The following is an 18,903-nucleotide window of genomic DNA, read 5'->3' on the forward strand; positions in this document are numbered from 1 at the left end:
TTATGTTTTGTTTAATATCTTTGTTAATTATTTTAATTAATTACTTGCTTCATAATACCTATAAAAATACTGAAGTTATTTTCATTTAAAATTCAAAGAAAAATGCTTCACCTGTCCAGGCAATCTTGACCATTTAAATGGCTCCTTTTTCTCCTCTAAAGAAGGTTCACGTCTTTCTCTCTGGAGCTCAGACAGCACTGTATTACTTTGTTCCTGTTGAACAGCTGCCATAGAGTGAAAAGAAGGACCAACCTTAAGGCAAACAAAACTATGTATCAGGGAAAAATATTTTTAAAGTGAATAATGTAATTTCTAAAAAGGTTAAAAGATACTTTTAATTTAAATGTCTTGCATTTTTATATCTGAAACACAGAGACTGGAAAAGGTTAATACATGAAAACTGCATTGCAAAATGTCATTTAAAGTAACCAGTAGTCAGAAAGTAATCAAAGCTTCCAAAGTTGTGTCAATCCAATGGTATCACAATTTTTTCAAATAATCAATTATCTCCTATTTTTAGTAACTATCAAGGTCAGTGAAAATTAGAATTACTCCACTATTGTGTTGTACTACTGAGAGGGCGCACATCTCACCAGGCTTGCACAGCCCACCCTTCATAGTACAAAAGTGAGCAGAAGAAGTTATTATCACACCTCTAAATACAAATGGGAAATTACAGAATAGAACAATATCGTACTTGCACCAGAGAAAAGAAAAAACCATATTTATCTTGAACGCCCATCTCAGCACATACCAGTGTAAGCCTATTTTTAAAGTAGCTTTCATATGTGAAAAAAAATACAGCTCACTACAGCTAGAGGGTGCAGGGAAGCAAAGATAAATAACTTGCATCTTTTCTCAAAGAATTTTTACAACTGAGTGAGTTCAGTGACTTAAAAATGGCATTTCTGCTAAGAAGAAGAAACATTCATCTTAAGAAAGTACTCTGAAAGTTTTCAGAATGCCAGTGGCAAATATTCAAAGTTGCAGGTAGAAAAGTATGCCTATTTTTCAAAATTACCTATGAAGGGCTGAGTTTGAAACACCTACCTTGAGATGTAACATTCTTATTTTATATTTTACATACTGCATGTTGTAAGCACAGCTTTTATATACATGCATACAAACACAGACTCACATGCTCTACCTAGGTACTAGTTCCTACAGAAAAGTCTGCATATTTGCAAATATATTTATATATTATATACTTAACTTACATGATCTGGCAGTTTTAGGCCTTTTACAGTTACGTATAAAGTTGATGGGTAACGATTTCTAGGGCATTTTGCCCACCAGTCATAAACCTCAACTACATTTGAATGTGACTTGGTCCTTGAAGATGGGTAATATAATTGCAGACGAAGTTTTCCACCAACGTTTAGAACTCCATTTGCACCTACAAGCTGGAAGAATGATTAAAAAGAGGAAAAAGGGAGAAAGATGAACACAAAAGTAATTGATAATTTCTAATATCTAACCTAACAGTATAACCTCTTGAAATCATTTCCCATTGCAGAAATATACTAACTCTAAAAGTGACAGTGAACTAAGCATGTATTTAATCCCCCCAGAATCAAATAATAAAGATTAAATCTTAGATGGCAGTCTAGTTTCAAAAGATGCTTTACAGCAGTAATATCTTTAAAGTGGGAAGACCTCAGCAGTACTTGTTTTCTTTTTTTTTAAACTGCTACTTGCTAAAATCAACCAAATCTCAATGAACTGCCAATCCATAAACAGCTTCTTCCAAATCTGTCCTCTTTGAATGCTGCAATGAAGGCTTTTGTTCAGAGCAAAAGATACAGCAGTGTAGTACCCTCTCCAGCTTCAGAGGAGACAAAGTCATCTCTACTGAACCAAAGAATAACAGAAGCACCTACTGCCATTAACAATTGTCAGTCTTGAAATGAGAAATTTCTACTCTGACTGATACAGGTAAAAGGATAATGCAGGCAGATGCAGTAAGAATGAAGAACAGGCAACAATTTTATTCATAATTATGAGCTGAAAACTTATTCTTCCCTCTGTTCAGGAGTAGGCTGTACTGAAGGCCTGGATGCACAGTTCCTACCAGCTCTGCTAACAGACCTGGGACAGCAGGCCCCTGATTCCAGTAGATTTCTCCTGGGCAGAGCTCAGAGGAATCTCTGTGTTGAATTGCTATAGAGGTCCCCATCCCTCCACCTATACTTGCAGTCCATTATCTTCTCCTGCATTTCTCACATTTCCTCAATGTTGTGGACTGCTCAGTGACTGTCAATGACTATCACACACAAGGGTAGGTGTAAATAAACAATCCTCAGGGAAAGTGAAGTTTGTCAGCTCTCAAAGAACTAATTGACACATTCAAGTTTCTCTTAAAAGGGTAGAAAGTTACAATGTGCTGGCTAAATTACCCGTATCTCACATTTGGCACATTTGTATCTCAACAGCCACAGCATTTCAAACTCTGCAACTGAAAATGAAAGCATTCTGTAAGTAAGTTAAGGAGTCTTTTCAAAGACTGGACAACTGAAAATGCCACTAGAATACAGAACAGCTGAGGTACAGAAATTAGTGGATTTGTCATTTTCTTCACATTCCCATAAATGCAAAGAAAACCCTAAAAGAAAACAACCTTCTGTACTTCATGAACAAACAAAAAAAAATCTTACACATTCTACACCTCCTTGAAAAAGACATGAACTTTAATGTCAAGCCTGTTACTGTGTTGATTTCATGGAGTGGAAGAAGAGGAAAAGGGGAGAACAGCCAAGCAAACAAGGATTTTTTTCTTCCATCTCTGTTGCTGGCATTATTTTAAAATGCTTTCCTCTTTAGTACCGTTAGAGATTTTCAGATAATTTTTTTTTTCATTTAAATATTTACAGTACCTTTAGAAATGCCCAACAAATTTTTCGGTAACGACCTTCCTGAATTCTTACATCAGAGCTGGCTCTCACTTCATGCATACCTGGAGAATCAAGGACCTAGAAGTATCAGCAGGAATATAAATGTATTTCTAATGAATGTATATTTCAGGGTAAATAATAAAAAACTGCTGAAAATGTGCTTGGTCAATTCACTAAATCAAACAGATTTAAATTTTAAGAAATTACAAAACCAGTGTTTCTTCCACACAAATTAGAAATAACAGGTCCTTATGCATTTACCTGATGACTATTTATAACTTCCATTAAAAAAGAAGTCTAGTCTTAAAAAAAACTTACTCTTGCTCCCCTTAGGTCTCAATAAAAGAGAAAAAACAATTATGTGTAATTTTCTTAATAATTCAGAAATCATTTAGATCACAAATCTGATGGCTAAAACCAGCTGCATATTAACCTAAATGGGAAATGGCAGTCAAAAAAGTTAAGTTTTTCTTCCTTAGCTTTATCAGTTTTGTCATCGAATCAGTCCTAGAACAATTTGGGTAGGAAGGAGCCTTCAAAGATCACAGATTTCTGAGCCATGCGCTTGGACACCTTTCACTAGATAAGGCTGCTCAAAGCCACATTCAACCTGGCCTTGAACACTTACAGGGATGCCTGTGACTCTTCATTTTTCTGTCAGGGACCTGAATTTTCCCATATTTCACTACTCCTGGAAGTTTATGTGGTATACAGAAAACCCTTAGAATAATACTTTTTTCAAACTTGTATTTCATAAAACACACTGAAGTCAAACAGCCTTTTTTCAGTGGAATCATACTTTCGGTTCCAACATTATTTCCATAAAGAATCTTCACATACAAATGTAATTAGTTTTGTGTTAAGCAATTAAGGATTCTTAATTCTATAAATATGTTCATTTACAAGCATCACAAAGCATTAAGAAACACATGGCAATAAATTATATTCAATCTACTTGAAATATGAAAAAAAAACAAGGAAGAAAAGTATATTTTTATGTTAATTCTACAGAATCTCTCTGTACAAATATTGCAATGTCTAAGCTAAAAATTATGTTGAATATATAACACAAAATTTTTCTATTAAACATAATTGTATTGGAGGACAAATTAATAATTACTTTATGAAAACTGGGACAGGAGAGGTGGACATGTAAAATGTTAATGGAAATAATGCAATGGTTTGCTCATTGGTACAATGAGGTGCTGCTACTCACAGACAAATTCTACCTTTGACTTTCTTGTACTTAAACCTCTTTTCAGATTTCAAGAATGTGAAAAGAGTGATATCCACCATATCTTACCAGCCTTCCCCAGAACGAGAGCTGATTTTATAAGAAAGCTTTGTATTCCTTGTAACTATTAAAACAGGCTCCTTTCCTATAGAAAACTCCACTTTTGGTATCTCCACTTGACTTTGTACCTTAAAGCAATGCTATTAACCCAATTTAACTGAAATAAAACACCCAATTCAGTCAAATAGATACTGTTGAAGAAAAAATACCAAAAAGCAGAATGTGCATAAATCAGATGCAAAATATTTAATCTTACCTCAAAAAACAGGATAACCTGAGGGTTATCATCAGTGTTTTGAATAAAATAAGTAAAACACTCATTAAATATTACTTGCTCTTCCCACTCTGGAATTGCTGATTTAGACTTTAGAAAGTCACATGGTTGTGTCATTATAGGAAGAATGTGCTCTATTTCTCCTTGTTCATAAGATGAATCTTCCTTCTTGCTGTTTGAAGATTTCCAAAGAATTACAATTATTAGAGCATTTAAAAAACAACCTTGAACAAAACAATATTTTCATTTACTGAAAGCTAAGAAACATATAAGATACTATTTGTCTGATTCTAGAAAAAAATTTCTAAACCTGCAGAAAAATGAAGACAATTTGCAATGCATATAGAAAAACTACAGTTGAAAATCCTAAAAATTAAGTTACTGTTAGCAAATTAGTGCATGATGATCATGGTGGAGTCTACTGCTTAAGGCCCATTAAAACTTGGTTTCAGGAAAATTATGGATAATGACAGTGGAAACAAGCAACTGAAGTAATTAAGAACATAAAGAACCAGACTTCATTTAAGGATTTTAAAAGTTCTTAATATAAAAGACAGATGCTATTTATACTACAAGAATTTTGCTTACATGTTCTTGGCTTTTACATACTTCTGACACTTGAGAAATTTTGCCTCTGGGATGAATACAGAGTGAACTATGTTGGAAATATCACAGATTCACAAAAGATGCTGAGTTGGAAGGGACCCACAAGGATCATCAAAGTCCACCTCCTCGCCCTACACAGCACCATCCCCAAGAGTCACACCATGTGCCTGAGAGCATTGTCTAAACACATCTTGACCTCTGTCAGGCTTGGTGCTGTGACCACTGCCCTGGGGAACCTCAAGAACAATACAGCAGTGCAGAGCATTTCGAAGTGCCAAAAGAAAAATATCACCCTCATTTATGGTATGTATATATACACACATTATCACAGATGTAGAAACTAATGAACAACTACCCAAGCTTAAAATACCCCCTTGTTTTCATTTTCATATTCAATTTTGTAGGGAAGAGTATATCTATTTATTGTAATCAGTGATAATAGAAACATTTTATTAAATGTCACCTATAATCCTTCTTCACATATAAGCCGCTTCTCTGATCAACAATATGGATTTTGACCACAGGATGAGATACCAAGTGATCAATTTTAAGTTGATCTGATCGATGGATATAAACTCCCAAAACAAGATCATCGCCAAAACCAAATTTAGACTGAGTTGAAATTTCTGAATTCTTCATTTCCTCATCATTTTCTGCAGCAACTTCCGTGGTTTCTTCTAGAAATTGGAGCAAAGTAAACAAATGTCACTAGTGGAAATTAGTAACTTCTGTTGCATCTCAAAACTACTTACAGTAAATGAATTTTCAAGATTTTAGATTGATTTATCAAATAAACATCCTCACAAATGAGCCTCAGAATTGGAAGAACAGAGGTACAATTGAGTAAGTTAAGAAACATAGGTAACTCAAACAGCTCAATCACTTCTGTGCTACTACTATGGACAAGTATTTCTGCAGCAGCACCAAAAAAAGCACAGCTAAGTAGGTACAGTATTATAACATTTTGCTGGCAGACCTTTTCTGCTTTTCTTCTTAACCTTCTTGGCCTTAGGTTTCTGCCTTTCCATGCTTCCCTCCAGTTTCTGTCCTTCTGATGTAAATAATCTTTCAGGCGACTGACTTTCATTGCCACCTGCTTCTGGAAGATGATGCTGCAGCTCAGAAAGGGACATTGCACTGCAAGGTAATGGATCACTGTCAGAAGCTGCAGTCCACTGCATAGATTGATACAGTTACTCACTGCCATTATTAATCCACTTGAAATTCTGCAACTCGTTATCTGTGTATCTTGAAAACGTAACAGCCCCATTAGTGTCTTGCCTTTTTCAGTGCTCTCCCCTCTTCCTTTCCCCCTAATTTCCAGACAATTGCAGAACCATTTATGTGAAGAGTTAAACAAGTACCTTTTTGCCAGATCACAGCCATCACTTATCACTAAAAAAAATCATGCATAAAACTATCTTATGTTAGTTAAGAGCGAGTTGCACAGTAAACAAACATCAAATAGCAATGAAGAAAATTTTTTTTAAAAGTTGAAAGGAATCCATGAGCTAAATATGAATCATGACAGCCTTTTGAGAAAGGATTTAGTACTATTATTTCATAACAGAATCATCCAGTTAATCACTCAGAAAATATGAACAATTTATCAGAAAGCTGCTGCTTATCTTAAAATGAAACCTTTTGTGTAAGATTCACAGACACACCATGTACAGTTTGTCATGTTACCTTGTTTCAGCTTCACTTAAAACTGCTCGCTCTTTCTTCTTTTTCTTCTTTTTGCCCACTTCATTATTCAATGCAACTTCATGCCTTTGAACAGTGGAGGTAGATTCAGACATCTGTTCTTTAAGTTTCTTTCTCATTTTCGTTTTAATTGCATTTGCCTCTTCCTCAGCCACATGCAGCTGATAGGCTTGAATTAGCTGCTCTTCCTCTTCTAATTCAGTTACATTTCTCACTTCAGTCAAGGAATTTTTGATCATTCTATCACCTTCTTGATCAGGTACATCTGTTTGTGATTTACTTTTTGTTTTCTTCTTTGGAAAATCATTAGTCTTTTCTTCAAAACTCCCCAATTTAGCTTCATATAAATCTTCCTCCTCATTAAATTGTTCTTGTAACAGTGATTTCTTTTTCTTTCTGTTCGACTTTGGCTGCTTGTTCTCTTCTCCACTAACAACATCATTGTTTATTTTCTTTGCAATTGACGCTTTCTCTCTTAATTTATTTTTTGTAAATCTGGGGCTCTCTTCTTCAGGATTATATGTGTTGTTTATAATTGCTTCATCATTTACACTTTCCTTAGACAGATCAATATTATTTCTAAAGGTATCAAGCTATAAATGAAAAGAACATAAAACATATTTTTACTAAAAATCATGTTCTAAGGATAAACACTGCACTTCATGTTATTCCTTCAGCAACATTACTCAAAGTAAAATTAAATCAAAGATTCTAGTTATTTGGTTGCTTCAATTTGACAAGCAACAGATTGAAAGCCAACACAAAATTCACACTGAAAAAAACCATTTGTTATTTGGGCACCTCCTCCTCAATGTTACACTACGTTTTCATATGACTTTTACACATATCCAGTAAAAAAAGGAAATCTACTCCATAAACAGATGCCTCCACACTGTGGAGGATGAGAAGACTTCATGCACCACAAAAACAAATACTTTCATCCACTGAAAATCCAAGTTAGAGACAGATTTCAGGCTCAGTTGTTTGCAGTCTCTTATACTGAAAGCCACTTGTCAGAACTAAATTTCAGCAAAGGCGTTTGTTTAAGCACTTCTTGACAGTTTTAGAAAAAAAACATTGTAAACTTTCCTCTCTCCTTCAAATTTCTATTTCTGGTTACTAAAGATTATAGTGCCACTTGCTGGCCTCCTTGGATATGTTCAAGGTCAGGATGGATGCTCTGAGCATCCTGATCTAGTTCAAGATGTTCCTGATAGCAGGGTGCTTGGTTTAGATCACCTTTAAAGTTCCTTGCAATCCAAACTATGATTCTATGATAATCCCAAAGAACACAGCAAGTAACTGAGGTCTAATTCTGTCAGGTCAACACAGAGATCTTTGTTCTTTGATGTAACTTCTGTAAAGCCACTGAGGTTCATTTACGCTGTTGTCTTACAGGAAACTCTCTTAGAGCTCCAATGTGAAACATCAGAAAGGGTTTTAAAACACAACAAAAGCAAATTCAAGCTTGGAGAAAATATATTTGCCTACAAAGTCATATTTGCCAAGACCTTCTTCCTCAACAAACACTGACACTGTTCCTTTCTAGTCAGGATACAACTCCCAGTCATAGAACCATGTTTGTCTCAAACATTTGTAAAAAGGTACAATATGTGTAATAAGTACGGAAAAATTGTCCTCTCATTTTCATCTTATACGTGCTTAAAGAAACCACTAACATCATATTTTTTTTATAGGTCAATTATTCAAGAGGATGGGGAAGATTTCATAGAAATAACCTGAAATACAGAACAGAGTAAGGAAAATAAAAGAGCAAGCTTTGTATAAACTAAGAAAAACCCCAGAACAGAATAATGTTCCAAACAGATTGTTCACTTCCTTATCTTTATTTCTGTGAAAAACTTTAACTGTAAAGTATGAGAAATTAAGATTAAAACACACAGACAATTAAAACTGAACAGTGGCTGATAACTGTCTTGCTGATTTTTGTATTTGATATAACATCAATCCACTAAGTGCAAGTAGTAGAATAATTTGAGAAATCCTAAACAAAAAGCCCTCATCTATGACCTGTTCAAGAGTTTCTAAAATAACTCTGATACTCAAGAATAATCTCCTTAAAGGAATCCACCTGATGCAAAAGTTGACTTGAAACACTTACTAGAACTTGTTATTTATTATTGCCTACAAACAAAAAATCATAGATTCATAGAATCAGTCAGGTTGGAAAAGACTTCTGAAATCATCAAGTCCAGCCATTAACCCAGCACCACTAAACCAGATCCACAGGTGCCACATCCACATGCCTTTTGAACAGCTCTAGGGATGGTACTCCCACCACTTCCTTGGGCAGCCAATGTCTGAATATCCTTTCAATTGAAAAATTTTTCCTAATATCTAAACTTCCTCTGGTACAACTTGAGGCCATTTCCCTATAATGAAAACAAACCACAATCTCAAACTACAGCAAATTTCAGGAACATTAATAGATACTGCAGGCAGCACAAAGCTGCTTCAGCAGTTCAAACTTAAATTCCTCAGATAAATAGACTGTATGATCTCAATTCAGGCCACCTTTCCCACTTGCTGTAATTACATGACATAATTAAAAAGAGAGGAAAGATGTAAAGAAGTTACAAAACAATGAAGTAAAATCCAAGAGGTTCATAAAAATCTTCAGATTAAGATTCTGGCAGAGGTGGGAATACTGGTATAGATCCTCTGAAACACAGGACTGAGAGATATCAACTAAGAGCAACCATCAATACATAAACAGTGAACTGAATTAGAGAAAGGAGTTAGGCTGGAAAAGCAGCTCAGTAAGACAGACCTGTCTCTAGAGTAACTCCAGAGGGCTGCTGACCTGAACCTGGCTTTCTCAGCTTAAAATATAGAACAACTAAGAAGGCTTTGTTTCAAAAGAGCTCTCTGGCCACATTACACCAGGGCAGAGGAAGCATTCCACCCTGAAAACGGCCTTGCTTGCACTACTGGCTTGAGAGGAGCAAGTGATGGGCACCAACCAAGGTGCATGCACGCGGGCTGACACTCAAGGCTCACACCACAATCAGTCAATCACAGGTCACATCACTGCCATTCGTGCCCCAGAGCTGTCAGCAGGGCAACGCCTAAGAATCTTACACCTTTTCACAAGGACTTCTCAAACACGCATGAGTGGAAGCTGGCATCGTACAGAGTGAGTTTGTCATGGGTGTTTGGAGCTTGTGTTACCTGATTTACAGAGATACCTGAATTTCCACCCATAATAACACAGGCACAACTTGAAAAATTAGAGATGGACACTGCCAGCCCACTGAAGCACTGATATGTACTGGTTGTAAAAGACCATTAACCTACAGTTCAATTGTTACTGAATGCACTTGTGATGATGGCTTGTTGAGGGCATGTTTAAGAAAATCTTAATGTACCAGGAAACCAATTTTACTGCCATTGCTTGTGTAAGGCTATAAAATATAGACACTCAAAGCTAGAAGAACTTTAATTTACAAGTAAGATGATGGACTTGGAATTTTTCCACCAAATTCTAACAGAAAACATTGAGAAAATGTGTGGATCAGTTATATAGTCAACTATTATCAGTTCTCTTATTTTAGGCACAAGAAACAAAGGGGAAAAATCCAGTGGAAATCTCAACAATTATTCAGTGTCTTTCAGCCTACAAACCAGATAAATCTGCTGCAGCCCTGCCTTGAACACAAAACCCAAGTCAGCAATGCCTGTCCTTACCAATATTGTAATCTGATCAGATTACAGTCTAAGAAACAAATTTTTGCCTCCATACAGTGATCTAGCCTTTTCATTTGATAGAAAGTTTTTAAACATCATCTCTTCAACCACAGAATTTAGACTGAATTAAATAAATTCATTCACTTTCATGATGACTTTAGACAGATAAATGTACCTGGACATTGCCTGATCTATGGCTTGCCTCAGTCTAAAAAGTTGCAACAGGAGCCACAATTAGTAAAAAATAAATATGGTGGCTGCCCTAGAAGGGACATTAGCAAATTCACTTTCTGACTGTGTCTCAATTGCTTGTTTTTTCCACAATGGCTTTAGGTTTCACACCCACTGTCCCAGTAGCTATTTGCTGAACAGCAAAGCAGAACTTTTGCTGGCCACACCTGATGTGTATTTCCATCTCCACTACAAGCTCTTCACTCCTATCATTGTGGCTGCAAACTCATCCTGCCCTACAGACATCAACCTTTCCTCTTCCAAGCAGACTGCCTCCCTGCTGTCCAGGCAGGCTCTCCAGGCAAAAGGCACACAAAGCAGAGCAGGCAAGCAGGCAGGCACGCTCCTTATCCTCACTTCTGTCATTTAAAACCAGAGCAACCCCCTGCAGCTCCAGAACTCAGGTTTCAAAGAAACAGTGGACTGTAAGGGAAAAAGTCTTATTAATCTTTAAAAAAGGCTAGAGCAAAGACAAAGGAAGGAAACGGACTGGAACATTTCAAGTGGAAATAGGCTCTGAACCATGACCTGTTTTTGATCAAAGCTGGGAGACCATTTATGGCAAGCGCATGACATGAAGCCAACCATCACTGACAAATTTCACATTATTTCACGATATGTGAAACTCTGTACAGTGAAATCATATGAACTGAAGAAAACGGGAACAAAACCAGCCAACCTCCTCCATCTACCTACTCTTCCACTCCCACACACATTTATTTTTTACAGAAAAATTACTTTATTTGCTGAAGCTTTTACAGAAATTTCTACTTGAATGCAACCAGCATGGAAAATACCAACCTGACCTCCTGCAACTTTGTCACACATTAAGAAAATATTCCAAATGGTCAGTAATATGTTTCAATACAAGCTCTCCTCAAATCCTTAATTTTAAGCCGTTTAATTTGTAATATTTATAGCTTCAACAAAGCCAGAAATTTGAGCTTCCACACTGATTCTAAAAATGCTTCTTAATTTCCTTGCATACCACTGAGTTTTGATTCTTGTCATTGTGATTTTAAGTGTTTCTACATAACTCCAAAACACTAGTGTTTCACATCAGAGACTTCTGGAATAGAAACCAATTCTAAAACCAAAGCAAGTTTAAAATATTTACAAGTAATATGTAGTTGCATATGAACATACAATTATGTGTTCAAAAATACTTATATACTACAGAATTAAAAATTCACATTTCATAAAAAAGTAAACTTAACTGAGAAAGAACTTTGTCTTTTATTTACATATATGCCAGTAAATAAGGAAAAACCCCACCTTCTAACTCTCTGTACTATTTTTAGGCATCAAGTTGATACTTCGTATAGACTACTGACTAAATAGCATATAAATCAAGGAATATAAATTTTAAAAAGTCCATACAAAATCCAACTTCAAATTGCCAACCTAAGAGCAAATATTTAGCAATACTAAGTTCAATGAAGCTATTCTGAATATACCTAATATATATAACTACATGTAACATTTATGGTATTACATGAAATACCACCCATTTGTCTTAAATGAGTATTAATGAAGGAACATTCATTTCCAGAATCTGATATGGACACAATTGTAAGAAAAAAAGACAAAAAATATAAAACCTATCAGGAGGAAAATAAAAAAAAAATCAGAACATTTGTCTTCTAAACAATTTACTTTCTTTCCAAATTCCAAATCTTCTAAGTCAATGATCAGGTATATATAGAACAAGTTCATACTGAACTTTTATTCCCCTCTCCAGGAAAAAGACTACAATATGAACCATAACTCAGAGGGATTTCTGAGGCTCCTTTAGTGACAACAAACAAAAATGTCATCCAACTATGAAGTTGGGGTGATAGAATCCTTCCTAAGCTGCAAGTCACAAGCTAAGGTCAAAATCTTCAAAAAAAAAGTTGACATGTGAAAAAGGAACCACTCAAGACACAAAGCTCAGCACATGCAGAAATTCACTGATTACTGAGATTAAAAAAAGTAGAAAATGGAATAATTATTATCTCTAATATTATTATATTTTCTCATCAGTTATCCATTTACAGCTGTGTTAGACAGATATACCTGTATTATACAGAGATAGTACTCTCAAAATTAAATACTCTCACAGATATAATTCTACTAGCCCTCAAACATCTAATTAACTCCCAGTAAAGTCAGTACTGAATTTGAAAACATTTATGAAAAAGGGGTATGGAAAAGCAAGTACTGGTGAGTACTGGTGGACATTAAACAAGTACATGCCTGCATGTGACACTTTCTCTTCACCACTATTAAAGTCCACATCATCTTGGCACACCTCCAAGTTAAAAGGATGATTTGCTGGTACACAAAGAAGAAAATAAAAGCCACACCAAAACCAAGGGGTATGTACAGAAACCTACTTTACACTTCATTTTTTAAAAAATGCTTACACCTCCTTCCTGCAGTATATTTTCCTGATCTTCTTTCTGTTAAGGAAGGCAACCAAACAAAGGCTGCATGTGTTGCAACTCACCACAATACTCTCTTGAGAGTCAAACTTCTTTTTCCTTGGTTTCTTTGTGTCTGCTAGGCCAGCATGGCGTCTGAAGATTTCCTCAAAGCGGACTTTGGTTTTTGCCTTCGCCTCACTTTCAACTGCAAAAAGAAATTGAGAGCATGATTTGCTATCTCAGTAATCACCACTGCTAAAAAAAAAGTGAACAATCTTTCTCTAAAATTGCAAAGGATGAGAATTATTTATCAGGGAAAGTTTACCAAGAAATTCACTTTATTCAGTTAAGAATTTCCACTGGCAACATAACCCATCCAAGGCTAACTCAGCGGCTTTGTGCAGACACACACCAGTCTTTCACTTTTGCTGAAGTCAGCACCATCTACCCTGTCTCCCAAAGAAAGCACATTTTGAAGAGTATGCACATCAGCATCAGCACAAGACTTGGGCTAGCCAAAGCAGAGGCCAGATTACTGCCCTCCCTGTTTATAAGCAGAGGTGACACACTGTCTTCCAGGAGAAACAGCAGCTCTGGGTTCTTCCTGGGTCTGGAAACCAAAGCAGCACCATCCTGAGACAGACCTGTAGGAGCCAGGAGCTGGCACTCTTGCCTTTCTGTGAATCATGATACTGCCATCAGCAGCATTTCAACCCTTGAAGCAGTGGGTGTTCTAGTTCCCCTCAGGTAATGCTTAATTTGCAACTAAGAATTCAAAATGCAACCTGGAACACCACTGAAAAAGGCTGCTGAATCTTCAGCTACAGCATATTTACCACTGTCATTACAACTTTTTGTAAAAGCCCCTGAATTTAAAATAAAAAAATAACACTACATGAACTCAAAAAGGTGACAATGGAGCATTAAGGATTTATATAGGACAGAAATAACTTCTATCATTTGCACCTAGTTCTAACTATAAAATATGTACAGGAAATCACACACAAAGTATCCTTACCTGCTCGCATTTTCAGTCCTCAGTTGGAAGTGGCTCAACACAACAGCTGCTTCTTCCTCAGAATTCACCATTCTATTTAAAGTATTTAACAACTGTCATTAGCATAAGTGGTCCACAGACTTTAAGTTAGTAATTAAATCTGTGCTAATTAGTACTAGGGATGACTACATTTTATTTTGAAATAAGTATTTCCCCATTTGTCTAAATTATTAGAAATTTTCTGCTATCAAATTCCAGCTCTGATACTTATTATGTGAGGGCAAATAAAAAACAACATTACAGTAATTTAATTAGCTATATGGCTATTTCTGGGTGGTAGCCAAATAATTCAGGACTTTAGTCCTCCAGCCTTCTAAAAAATCCAACAGTTTGTTTAAATAATAATGACCCATGAAACCATTTACGTTGAAGCCATTCTAATCAGATTCCTCCCCTGACAGCATCACTGAGGAAGCTGGGTGATAGTTTTCAATACAAAAGTTAGTATCTGTCAGCAAATCTAACTTTATTACAAATCTCTAAATATTTATGTTTATATAAAGCATTTGTATCTTTATAAAGCAGACAAGCAACCACATGAAACTCATTTCTCTAAAGAAAAAAAATTGTCAGGCCCTCCTGGTTGTGAAAAAAAGCCTGCAAATGCAATCCAAACAAAGCTTGAAGGCAAATAAAAATATCACACAGGTTTATCTTTTCATCAAGAAAGTTCAGACTGCTCTACAAAAAACTTTAATACAAAGAGCTGTTTTGTAAACAGCAGAACTAATGAAATGTAGGTTCCTATGAAGGTGTGATGTTCCCCTTAGCCTTCCATGCAAGGAACTCTTGTACCTATGTCCCTCACAGCCCACCAGGTTCTCCCTAGGTAACATCTCCTGTTAGACACCAGTAACTCAACATTCACTGCACACCCAGACTACACTGATCCTAACAAATTAAGACACAGCATTAAACACTGCCAGGATGTGTGGCTGCACTATTCTCTGCTTGGTCCAAGCCTAACACTCACCCAAACTATGCCTGAAATGACACTGATGAGGTTGCAATATTTTCACTACCTAAAACATGCTCTGACTCCTACAGCAAAACTCCATGTCACAACTAAACCAGTAACTGTTAAAAATAACACTTCTTACCACAAATTAAAAGAGAAAACACCACTGAAAAACAAAGCTGCTTTTGCAATTTAGACTTGGTTAAACCTAATGGTCATTTTAAAAGTACTACAGTCACTAAGTGCTGCTTCCCAAGCAGTCAATTCACAATTTGCTAGAAAGCACATAATTTAGAAGAGCAGAAAACTAAATAAATTCAAAAAAATACAGCAGATTCTATCACTTTAATCATTGACTGACGACCACAGAGACATGGAAAAGTATCTTATAATTAGCTGAATGATTTCAACAAGTCCTCAAAACTAATTAAAAACAAGAAATTAAATACTGAAGGGCTCTTAAAACTAAAGCAAAAATATGAAAGACAATATAGTACACAAAAGCAAAATTAAATAAGTGCATACCTATTCTAAGTACAGAAACAGTAAAGAAAGTTTCTGGCCAAAATCAGTCCACCAAAAAACTACAGGTTGGTTAAAATATTAGTTTTACAGACAGTTTTTGATTATAATGGAACAAACATCTTACCAAAGGCTAGGGTCACCACACGGTTACAAACCCTCTCGGTAAAATGAAGAATTAGCAAAATTCACCAACAAGTGCATCAATGTTTATTTATTCAGTGTCTACCCTGTTGTGGCAATAAAACTAAGAGATAAAGTCCTCTAATGACAGTGCTATTGTTTAATAGGCATTTCCAATTTAGAGCTTCATGGTCTTCGACATGCTGCATTAAAGCAACTATCAGGCCTGTGTAAATATAGATCATTAATCAACAAGGATAAGAACAAGGCTGTTTACTTAGCGTAATCTCACCTTAGAATAGGAGAGATTTAATTGTGTATCAAAGTTCAGCAACCACCATGCCCCAGTCTGAGTAAGCTCAGTTATCGTGAGTTTTGTAAAACACATTTTTGCCTGGTCAGATTGGATCTCTTCCATGTTAGTAAATATAAGACAATCCAAGCCTGACAAAAACACATACCTGGAAAGTGACATAGTCCAGCCAGCAGGAATAAACAGCAAAACAAATTCATAAAGCCTAAACTTTCAATTACTATACCTTCCTGAAAATAACCTAGTTTGCTCTTCTCCAATATTCTATTTGTAAAGTGATTCTACATCAAATTCTTGCTCTTTTCACAGTATTTTACAATACTCATTGAGTCGCTATATTCTACATCTGTAATACAGGGATTCTATGCTAGACATGCCACAAGGGTCACCATACACCCACGTTTACTGACCACTAACAAATGATATAAATCAAATCCGTACTGCAATGAGCAGAGCATACAGAATTTGCACTATGCAATGGGAAGTGGAAAATTTCCTACCTAATTATAACCATTTAGGAAACTGAGCTGACAAAATATAATTGCACACTAAGGATTTTCCTGAACTAAATTCCTCGTTTTTCTTTCGCCGCAGTAAGTGAGCATAAACTCCAATGGCTGAAAACCAGAACATCAGGCCTTGTTTATTTCTCATGTTTTGGATCATAGAGGGAAATCTTGGGTTTTACTAGTAGGCTTCTAATTTAGCTACATGTAAGGATCATTACTCTGAGATGTGAAAGAGCTTCAGCTTGGAATAATACAGCAAAATTACACGGAGATTAATCTGTTCCTCGTCACTATTGAAAAATCTGACATCAAAAACCAATCTAGTTTTATTAATGAAAATTCAGTATTTAAGTCCAGAAAACTGACAGACGAAATAAACACCTATGCAAAACCTTGTAAAAGTGCAGTAGTTTTCTACCAGCTTAGATGTGCCTGTAAAAACCTTATACTAATAAAAGATGTTTTAAAAGGTTGGTGTTACCCTCAGTTTTCTAGTAGTAACAAAGTTTTTGCTTCATAGGAACTGTCAGACTGGGTGGGGTTTTTACCCCAGAAATTTGGCACCTTTAGTCAAGAGAAAGTTGCGAACTTTGACGGCAAAATTTGTGACTTCAGTCCCACATAAGGAAATATAGGAGACTTTCATTGTTTATTAAGCTTTAAGTTTCTGCTTTATCTTAGATCCTAATTATGAAAAAGTATCCTCAGCAAGAGACCACCCGAAGTATTTTAATTTCCAACGTGACATTCTGCTGTGCCTGGAGGAATGGTGGTAGATTTAAAAAATATAAAGGGACATTCCCACCACACACCACAACGGGACTAACCGAGGGAATTATTCAACGAGGATGCGATGCGCGTCCACATGGTTATTCGACATGCAAGGGAGGCATCCCTGCTTTGTACCCAGGGTGCCAGGCATGGAGAAGCACTGTACGCTCACTGCAACTGCCCACGCATGTCACCCCGGTGAACTACACAGCTCGTGAAAAGGGGAGGAGGGAGGGCGAAACACCGCTCTGGGGATTAGGGCTTCCCGCGGCACTGCCCCGTGCCGCCGCGCCGGGACGGGACCGCGACAGCGCGCCCTAGGCCGCCGGTCCCGCCTGCCCGGCAGAGCCGCTGCAGGGCTACTCCGGCCACGCTCGCCAGCCGCGCCACCCGCTCCCGCTCCCCACCGAGCGCGCCGAGCCCGCCCGCGCACCCGGCCCGGGCTGGCTGCCGCCCAGCCCGGCCACGCTCCCGCTCCCGCCCCTGCTCCCGCTCCCCAGCCCAGCGCCGCTCCCGCCCCTGCTCCTGCTCCCGCTCCCCAGCCCAGCGCCGCTCCTCCGCTCCCGTGGCGGCCGCGACGTGGCCCGGCGGCTGCTGCGGCCGCCCCGCCTCCCCCCCTTCCCTCCGCCAGTGGGCTCTTCCTTGGCCCCGCTCCCCCCTCCGCAGCGCCGCGCCGGTGGTTCCGCCCAAAACAATCCCGGCTCCCAAGGAAACGGCACCAGCGCCGCTCCCGCCCCTGCTCCTGCTCCCGCTCCCCAGCCCAGCGCCGCTCCCGCTCCGCGCCCGCGCGCGCCAAAGGCCGCGGTCCCGGCGCGGCCCCCGAGCGGCTGCGCCCGTGCCCAGCCCCAGGCTGAGCCCCCCGCCCCGGGGCGGGAAGGGGAGCCGGGGGAGGGAACAGCGGCGGGGAGGCGTTACCCAGCCCTACCCGCCCCCGCGGCCGCGCACTGCGAGGATCGGCGGCAGACGGCCGGCGGGGCCCGGCCCGGGGCGCGCCCGTCCCGGCTCCCAAGGAAACGGCAGCAGGGAAAGGAAAAAAACCACAAAACAAAAGAAAAACGAGCAAACAAACAAAAAGCAGTGAAAAGCATTAGAAACGGGAGCCCTCCCACGGGTCCACTGTAAAAGAAAAGTGTCGAAAGTACATGCTAGCTCTCAGAATTCAGACTAACGAAAGTTGCTTGCAGAAGAATTGGAAGTCCCTGGGGAATGGGCTCTGTGGGGCTCGGCAGGGCAGGTGACAAGTGCTTGGAATGCGCACAAGCTTTCTGCAAATAGCGGCACAAATAGCGAGCTATGCAATACTGGGGAAGTTTTTGTTTGTCGCCCAGTTTAGTAGTTGGTTTAAGCAGTGTTTTGGGGGATTTTTTTTTTTTCCTCTCTTAGAGATAATTACCTAATAACCTTAAGCATATTTGTCATTGAAAACTTGTACATTCATTTCTTCTGTGTACAATTTGATTAAAATTGTAGATATCGAAAGTCTCATACGCTAGAAGGTTTGAGAAATCAGTGCAAGGTTTTTGATGAACGT

General features: G+C 38.0%; 1 protein-coding gene across 1 annotated transcript in view; it reads right to left on the reverse strand.

Moving 5' to 3' along the window:
• The window catches only part of AHI1 (Abelson helper integration site 1), an 84,332-nt gene extending 66,580 nt beyond the window's left edge, over positions 1–17,752 (reverse strand). The window contains exons 1-10 of the mRNA XM_041470131.1: positions 17,429–17,752; positions 14,138–14,209; positions 13,203–13,324; positions 6,755–7,365; positions 6,042–6,202; positions 5,529–5,742; positions 4,442–4,631; positions 2,874–2,969; positions 1,218–1,403; positions 112–252 (exon numbers count right to left, since the gene is read on the reverse strand). Coding sequence (XP_041326065.1) covers positions 112–252; positions 1,218–1,403; positions 2,874–2,969; positions 4,442–4,631; positions 5,529–5,742; positions 6,042–6,202; positions 6,755–7,365; positions 13,203–13,324; positions 14,138–14,147 — 1,731 coding nt within the window. The 5' untranslated portion in view covers positions 14,148–14,209; positions 17,429–17,752. The remainder of the gene's footprint in view (positions 1–111; positions 253–1,217; positions 1,404–2,873; positions 2,970–4,441; positions 4,632–5,528; positions 5,743–6,041; positions 6,203–6,754; positions 7,366–13,202; positions 13,325–14,137; positions 14,210–17,428) is intronic.
• Between the last annotated feature and the right edge of the window lie 1,151 nt (positions 17,753–18,903).

The sequence above is a fragment of the Pyrgilauda ruficollis genome, unplaced genomic scaffold, assembly GCF_017590135.1.
Source record: "Pyrgilauda ruficollis isolate IOZ18807 unplaced genomic scaffold, ASM1759013v1 scaffold24, whole genome shotgun sequence".
NCBI classification, from domain to species: Eukaryota; Metazoa; Chordata; class Aves; order Passeriformes; family Passeridae; genus Pyrgilauda; species Pyrgilauda ruficollis.